The 9,044-nt window shown below is 32.3% G+C and overlaps 1 protein-coding gene across 1 annotated transcript; it reads right to left on the bottom strand.

Moving 5' to 3' along the window:
• Positions 1 to 339: 339 nt before the first annotated feature.
• Positions 340 to 4,889, bottom strand: LOC139892060 (probable arabinosyltransferase ARAD1). Its single transcript, XM_071875092.1, has 3 exons — positions 3,655 to 4,889; positions 1,749 to 2,002; positions 340 to 1,164 (listed from the first exon to the last, which is right to left on the bottom strand). Exons 1-3 carry the CDS (start codon positions 4,319 to 4,321, stop codon positions 613 to 615), a joined length of 1,473 nt encoding a protein of 490 aa, XP_071731193.1. The 5' UTR covers positions 4,322 to 4,889; the 3' UTR covers positions 340 to 612.
• Positions 4,890 to 9,044: the final 4,155 nt, after the last annotated feature.

The following is a 9,044-nucleotide window of genomic DNA, read 5'->3' as shown; positions in this document are numbered from 1 at the left end:
TGATATATACTTTATTCATGGTAAAGTTTCTTTTTTTATCTACTTTACTTGTATACTTTTACTGCACATATTGGAATTCATGGTTCTTTATGGTCGGAGGTCCCTAGGAAGCAGCCTCTCTGCTCTACAGAATAGGGAGGGACGACTTCCTCTACCTGGGGACCGATAGGTATCCGTGGGTGGAGGAATGACTTCCCTTTTACTTTAGGGTAGAGGAAAGGACTGTCTACATCTAACCTCCCCCATACTCCACTCTAGTGGAATTGGGTATTGTTGTTGTTGTGTTGTTGTGTTTGTTTTGCAAAAAAACATTAATATATATAACAGATCCGAAGATCAACAACTATAAATCCGAATCAACGAGAATCGGAAAAATTAGCCTAAAACAATCCGCAAAAAAACAGAACTAGCAAACTAAACCAAACAAACAGCTAACCACCAACAAATCCAAATCCATGATATGTGTTGTATATTGTAGCATCAACTAAAGCTTTTGATAATGTAGTCATAAAGTAAGCCAGCCTGAAAATTATGTTGACATAAGACACACTAACAATTAAATAATATCGATAGTATGATACACAATCAAAATATTTTCACAAAGATCAAGATTCAAGTACAATGACATCTGCGTGGAATAACCACATTAAAGGGTTTTCTCTTCTCTCGAACAATAGCCTCTTTAATCATTGGCAACTTTTGGTGAACCTTACGCCATATGTGGTTCACCGCACCATCAATAGGGATCGGGCCAATACCACCCGGATAGCCATTATCATATTCAAAAACCGACTGAACCCGACCCATATTCTTTCTGAAATTACTGATCTGCACATCAGTATAGCTTTTGAGATGATTCACTAACCAGTTTGGTTGTAGTGCTTCACTTACAGATACAAAAACGGATAATTTTGTGTAGTCAATGGTGCCTTCGAATGGAAGCTCAATATTGTCACTGACAATGACAGGTATACATAGACTTTGAATGGCGTCAAAAAGACGACATGACGTTGGAGTATCGCCAGCTGGATGCAAACAGAATTCAGACGTTCTCATTCCTTTTATCGATTGTTCTCTTCCAGTTGCATTCGGGAACCCTTCTTCCATTATAACTCCAGGTTCATTCGTTAATAAATCCCACAATTTTTCTCGTACCAAACCACCCTAATTAGTTGGTCAATGCAAAAAAGTCTAATTAGTCAGTCAACGCAAAAACGTCTAATGAGTCGGTCAACACAAAAAAGTCGGGTCAAAGTCGGGTCAAAGTCGGTCAAAAGTTGGTTTTTTGTTTGGCCTTGCTATAGTGTAAATGAAAATCCCTAGCCCATTTATAATATAGTTGGGAAAAACACCAAATTACATAGTATCCCTTAAAGATAAATCAATAGATACACTATAATTATAAAAGAACATTATAAAAAACCATTATAATAATTATATTATTTAAACTAACACCAAATAAGAAAATAATTTATTTTTAAAATGTTTATGTTTAAAAATATTAATGTTAAATTTTTTTAAAATATTCATATTTATTAGTATATTTGTATATAAAAGTCAATGTTGGTCGACATCCGACTCGACCTTTCAAGGTCTAGACTGACTCGTCTTCGTCTCACGCGTTTTCAAAGTAGGTGGGTGGATATTAGTTAAAAAATGAAATAGATTTGTTCAAAATTCCCAATAATAATTAACTGCAAAACATTGATCAAACTAATGTTTTTCAGCATTAAATTATAGAAACTTACTCGATGTCGATGCTTAGCTCCCTTAAAATACAAAAGTGTTTGGCGTTTCTGGTTTTCTGATAGGTGCAGCCTCGGAAGTAAATGAGTATAGGGGACTATAACATCTTTCAGTAGTGATACTTGAGTGTGTTGTATCATATCAGACGAGTTCCCGTTAGATGCTTTTGAGTCAACCCTGTACCAGCCACCAAAGTCAACAACAAGCAGAATGGCAGGAGCTATCTCGTCTTTAACATGTGACATTGCAACAGGGTCTGCCAAATAAAGCTTCAAGTTTTAATATAACCTGAGAATCCAGACATATTTATGGTTCATAAACTAATACTCGTAATTAACAACAAAATACTGAGCCCACAAACTAGATAGCTAGAAGCTTTTATGTCGAGACATATTTGTAGCATGCGTAAATTGCAACAGGTTTAAGAGTGAAGGGTCTCGTCAGAGAAAATGACAGAAATCAAATAAATGAACCTTCTCTTTGGAATTGATACTCCGGTTGAATTATGCATGTTGTGATTCATATATTCAGTTACATTGCATCCTAGTAGATAATTGCTTCTTAAATCTTATTAATAATTCCCTCGGAAAAACAATATATTCATTTCTCCTTCAGTTAATCACGGTTGTAAAGATCAAGATTAATCGGCGATTATTTTAGATTTAGGGCTTCTCCCCAGTGACTCGCCTTAAACAGGCATAAAGGTCGTTGAATGATGGTCAACGTCGGTCAACAGGTCAAAGTTGAGATTATTTGGTCAAAGTTGGATTGATCAGTCAAAATCGGTCAAACTCAAACATGGTCTAACATATCAATATCACAACAATTTTTATATTTCAAGAAGATTATGTTTATGGTTTTGTTCTATGTTTACTGATTTGAAAGTTTTGTACTTATATGTATAAACAAGTCCAATCCGAGTTTACCCGATTACTCCCCGACTTGCCAATTAGTCACTAAAAGGTACTGGCTAATTTCTCCCCGCCTAGTGAATTTACAACCTTGCAGCTAAAATATTTATTACTTCTTCGGCAACTCTCTAAGTCAACATATTGATTTTTAATTCTGTGATTGTTTATGTAAAACTTTGACATGCACAAATGTACAATAAATAAATAAATGAAAGAAATTAGAGCACGCTGATGTAAAAAAGATTTTGTTATCAACTAAAACAAAATTATTAGAATAGCAATTCAGATAAGTTTTACAAGTGTATGCGTCCTATAAATCATTAATGATCATTATGTTTAGTCAAGAATTGGGACAACAAACTAACTGACACCAGATTTGAGTCCAATAATTAACCATTCGATATTTCATACAGCTAGTGGCAATTGCATTTTACAATAGCAGTGAAATGTTAGCTATATCTAACAATAAGAAGTCATGATACGATTACAAAAATTTCAGATTGAATTCAAGGCATTCATAGAACGGAAATCAAAGAATATTGCAGATATCTGATATCTAGATTTGGCAAAATGTCCTAGTAATTGGTAAATGCAATATGATGTATAATTCAGAACCTAATGTACAGAAATTTAATCATGTTAGTAGAACTTGACTTTAATATCTACACTTTAGTCTAGAACAAAGCCATATTATAACATGAAATAAACAAGTGCTTTTCTCCTTTATCTTCTAAATCCACAGATCTAATTCTAAATCAAAGATGAAGATCGAGCGTAAAAATGAACAAATAAATTCTGACATCGAATATCCCATATTACACACAAATATATTATTTTGGTTAATTAGATAAATAAATAAAATACTTAACATCCTCGTCTCAAGAGTTAAGACAAAAGATTTGAAATTATCTATATAATTTGATTTATAATAGATTAAAAATACACCCTACCAAATAAAACTCATAATCATGAAAGTTAAGTAAAAGAAGTAAGTTACCAGTAACAACAAAAACGTGATCTCTGCCACCAGAACGTTTCCAACCCTCGGTCCCTTTTACAAAATCCAAAACCTCCCTCTGTCTTGCATAATCCTCATTTCCCACCTTCTTTCTGAAAACCCCTTTAGCAGTACCAAGCTGCAATTCAGCACTTATTGTAGCAAAAAAAGGAACAAAAACAACATCAGCCTGTTCAGGAGCAAAAACTCGTCTCGCAAAAGAAGTAGTTCTCAACTCTTGTGGAGTTTCAAGATCACCCATAATCCAGTACTCAGCACTGTATTGTTTAATCAACGGGCTTTCAGGATACAAGGGGGCTCTTTTATTATCACTCCAAGAACCGGCCAATCTAATTTGGTTGTCAACATCACTACCTAGTCTTGAATCATGGGATAAAGACCAATATTTTTCTAAAAGTCCATAGTTAAGTGATCTAGGTAGATCTGAAACATATACGTTTATCGAATTGCTAACAGAATTAACACTGAGTAAGTCGGTAGAGGTGCTAGGCTCGATACACGATAAAGACGATGCGGATTTCATTTTTTGATTAGATAATAGATAGAAAAGGGAGAGTAAAATGGTGCAAACAACAGAAATCAACAGAAACAAAGTAGAAACTGAACATGTAAAAGCTTTACTGCTAGTATTGTACTTAATGGCCATATTTTGGTTCAATTGCTCTTAGCTACAACACTGTGATCATATAAAAAAACCTAGCTTACTGACTCATATTTGGCTGAACTCAACTCCTAGGGTTTGAGTAGTCACTCCTGCAGAGCAAATTGTTCATCATGAATCCAAATTTTAAATGTGATGAACATCATACGGAATCACTAAACCTAAAACGAGATCCGATTTTTACACAATTGTAAACTATAAACCTTGAAGATTCAAAGAACACGCATACAGGATTAAAAGGTAAAATTGGCTACGAAAGTGAAATCAAAATCTGAGAAATTAAAGGATGCGATGATGTAATAATTTGATAAAATTAAAACCTAAAATAGAGTAGGATGCTAACGTTATCATCGGAGGAGAATTGAGATGCGAAGAAAACAGAGAGAAGAAATTGTAAGAATATATATAAATGGTGCTTCAATGTAACTTACGCCGGAGGACGTCAGCAATATACGGCAGAAATCTGATCTGATACAACCACATCTGGGGTAGTGACCGGCTGTGGTTTCTATTATTGAAAGAAAGAAAGAGAACAAACGAAGAACAAACTCAGTTAAGATCTTTTTTTTTTTCTTTTTTTTTTAACGATAACGAAAACTTTATAAGGATTTAAATCTCGAAGAGAGATAATAAAGAAAACAATGATACACAAAAATGTCGGAAACAGAGACCAAGACCCCTAAATGAAAACGATCTAACACTAACTAGATCCGAGCCTCGTCATGAACCTTATAGACACATAACATGCATTTGTAAAGGATCGAACCATACAAAAACCATCCACTTTACCACACACTAGAAAGTAAACCAATCAATCACCTATATTGTTGTTGTTGACACCGTCATCCATATTAGCTTTGAATGAAAGGTCGACTCGATTCCAACTATGTCACCTGTAGCACTTCTTGCCAACTGAGACTTCAAACCATCTTTCCTAAATTCGTCGAAAAAGTCACTGTCTCCTAGCACACGTCCGAACCCCGAACCCACATAAACCCACTTTACCCCATCAATATGAGAATCTTTGAATGTCGTTTGAATCGTCTCCGCTACCTCGTCGCCATCACTACCATCCTATAACACAAACGCACATTCATTCTCAATCTTTTACTTTTCCTTACCTCTCACTTTGGCCGCAACTTTAGGAGCAATCTTCTTCGTCCCGTTCCTATGAAATTTGCTAGCATGGACATGTCAACCCCTACAGAAACCTTTACACTTCGTATCCTCACAAATACAAAACGACCCGCACTATTACTGGTAGCCACGTTGGCCAAATTATCAAGATGAGAACTAGTCGAACTATTACAAGCCATATGTTTCAAAACCTCTTCAAACCGTTCTTTTTTTTCTAATGACCAAAACCCACAACATGAAGAGCATTATCAATATCATCCAAATGAACCGGATATGGTGCGTCCAAATTCCCGTCACCCCAAAAGTCGTATCGCCCCTGTTTTTAACAATATCACCACCCACCGTCTTGTTTACACTCCCGACTTCCATCTCCTTCTCAGCATTAACCTCAGTTGAATCAAAAAACTGCTTCTACTACATCATTGTCGTCATCCACTCCGATCTTCCTCGTATGTGTACCTATCAAATTCTCCGAACCATTAGCTGCAACCTTAATCGAAGGTGCACCATCATCCACCATCGAAAATGAACCAAACCTAAGTGTTCGATTGAGACTTGAAACCACCTCCGTTGAAAAACAATCCTCACTAATCAACTGAAAATCCGCAGAAGCGCCTACTTCGTTAACTCAAATTTGAATCGATGAACCACCTTCATCTTCTAACTTTTCAAACACTAAGTTATGTATGTGTTTCACGCATCGAGATATTACAAATGCAAAAAAGCGAACCTATGTTACCTAAAAAGCGAACCTATGTTACCAATATGCGTGGATGAACTGGCCACAGACCTCACCAAACATTTTAGCCACTTTCTTGATATTTTGAGACGAGACAAATTTCGCCGGAACACCCTTAATTTTAATCCAAACAAACCAGGAAAAGATCGAAGCAGATTCATCAAAAGGTGAAAAAAAAACCCCTCTGATTGATTAACCTCCGCCAATAACCTTCAAAAACCTTTATAATTTGAGCAACCAACTACATAACCAAAAATTCCGATCTTATAGATGTGTGTGACCGAAACATTATATCGAATAAATAAAACCTTCACCTTACTCTCATCCAAGGGTATATGATAAACAATCAAAATACTCAACCTCAACATTCGGTGACAGAATGCAACTGTAACACCCCGTCAAAATCGACATTAACGCAGATGTTAACTCTGGTCCCAGTGCATGGCTTGACTTCTAAGTACATCAAAGTTCTACAGCGGAAGCATAATATATAAGTACCTGAGACAAAACATGCTTAAAAGTGTCAACCAAAAGGTTGGTGAGTTCATAGGTTTATCATAAACAATGATTTTGATAATAATGATAGATCACAAGATTTAGTTTAAAGTTGATTGATATAGAAATATCAATCTAAAAGTGTTGCTGCAGTTTGTAATATCGCTACTAAACAATTTACCCTATGACACCTTGTACTGTCAGTGTCGTGGAATCATTATTATGTAACCAAAGCCCAACGGTCGAATGGTTAGAGACGTTACTCTCAATAGGCCTATTCACAATAATTAAGTTTGCATTTAAACGTAGCAATTAACGATATTACGGTAGGGATTTAGCATGAATCAAAGCATGATAGCATAGTTAACAATTTAGTACTTGTGTCTAAGCGTAAAACAGTTATAAAGCAAGCATGTGTCTCACCCCAAAAGTTATAAAACAGTTATGAAACAGTAAAAAGTGGGGCTATGAAGTTCACCTTAAATAGCAGTTGAAGATAATCCACAAAGAAAAGAAATGACGGAAGTAAGTAACGGAGATCTCAACCTAGAGATATAACGTTTAGTCAGTTATGTTCTAACATACAAAAAGTATGTTTATTAATATAAGGATTATATTAATAGTGACAATTTATAGTAAGAGTTTCTACTTTTGAAAAGTTTCCATTTAAAGCAGGTTTATAGTTTTAGAAAGTTTGGGTTATAATCCTCCACATTAAGACGTTGTACAACTTTATCCAAACTTCGTTGCTATTAAGTAAGTCCGGATGACCAGATGTAACCGGGGGTCAGGAACTTTCAGTTGGACTATAAGTCTACAACCTTTCGTTTAATCCAAAACCTTATTCCCATTATGGCAACCTATACATCATCCACTTTACCGTAAATAGCGGTGAGTTTGTATAAGTCATACGTTATCTTTTGATCATAACCTTCACCCATTATGTGCGTATAGAAATACGACATGTTTATGTATTAATAGTATGATATTAATAAGTTTATTGTTATCGTATTAATAATTCGATTATCTTTATTATTTATTAAAGTGTATATAAGTTTAGGTTTATTATTATATATATTATTGTATTTTATGAATTAATAAAGTATATGTATGTATAATAGGGAAATGAATTAATTAGTTATTATAAGTATTATTTTGATGTTTTATAATAATAGTAACAATATAATATTAATGTAATTATATGTATTTAATTAGTTTAGCCGAATTATATACATATACGATTTAATTTGTTGATTAATTCCATTAGTCACCTAAAAATTATGTTCATAATTTTTATAACTCTAGTTAGGCATATGAATCAGTAGAAACATTTACAAAAATAATTTTTCCAAGTTTTTATATTTATTTCCATTTTTCTTTGCATATGTTCTCGGTTTAGATTAAATCAAAATTAATTAGGTAATAAATATCAAATTGACCTAAATAAATAATTGTATATTGTTTACAGGTTCTATATTCTGTAAAAATGTTATAAAAATTATTAAATTAAATTTTATATCAAAATATTATTTATTTAATGTTTTCTAATTATTTAACCATTCTAATCGGTCTATAATTAAATAAATAGGAAAAACTATTTAAAATTAATTTTTTATTTTTTTACAGTATCTAGTGATGCTACTAATCATATAAAATTTTTATAAAAATAGATTTAATACACGTTTGTATTTATTTTGTATTTTCTTTATTATTTCTCTCGATTTAGAATAATAAAAAAGTAAATTCTATTTAAATACTAATTGACCCATTTATTTAATTTTTATAATTTTTTCTTGTTTATAAAAGTATAGTAATCTCAAAAAAAATTATAATTATTTTTATTACTGATTAATATTTTATTACGAATTTTTCATAGTTTTTGTGTTTAATTAATAAGTAATTCGTAATTAAATATAAATAATATTCCAAAAATTCTAAAAATCATTTTCACATGTTCCTTAACAGTTCCAACTAATTTTTATACAATCCTTACTGATCTTAATATTTTATATCATTTATATATATATATATATATATATATATATAGCGGTTTTGATTAAAATATAGAATATATATATAAAATAGTAAATAAATTTTGATTTCAATTCTAATATTCTTTTTATGTTAATTTAAAGTTATGAAAATATTTTTTTCTAGTTTTTAAGTACATATACTAATTTTTATTGATTTATAGTATATATATACTAACCGAAACAAAAATAAAAATAAATATATAGCACAACATATAAATTAATATTTCGACTTTAATAACTTATATGTGATTAATAGAATCTATAAAAATTATTTTTACTAATTTTAATAATTTATAACTATTTA

Source organism: Rutidosis leptorrhynchoides, chromosome 2, assembly GCF_046630445.1.
Source record: "Rutidosis leptorrhynchoides isolate AG116_Rl617_1_P2 chromosome 2, CSIRO_AGI_Rlap_v1, whole genome shotgun sequence".
NCBI classification, from domain to species: domain Eukaryota; kingdom Viridiplantae; phylum Streptophyta; class Magnoliopsida; order Asterales; family Asteraceae; genus Rutidosis; species Rutidosis leptorrhynchoides.
The sequence above is the reverse complement of the archived record's forward strand: the minus strand, read 5'-3'. Positions and strand labels throughout refer to the sequence as shown.

What these genes read in the sequence shown, in the direction of transcription:
- LOC139892060 (XM_071875092.1), bottom strand. Translation starts at nt 4,321, where the DNA reads ATGGCCATTAAGTACAATACTAGCAGTAAAGCTTTTACATGTTCAGTT. An exon ending in TCACGTTTTTGTTGTTACTG is followed by an intron (nt 2,003 to 3,654) that starts GTAACTTACTTC and finishes TTTATTTGGCAG; the next exon opens with ACCCTGTTGCAATGTCACAT. An exon ending in GAGCTAAGCATCGACATCGA is followed by an intron (nt 1,165 to 1,748) that starts GTAAGTTTCTAT and finishes CCAACTAATTAG; the next exon opens with GGTGGTTTGGTACGAGAAAA.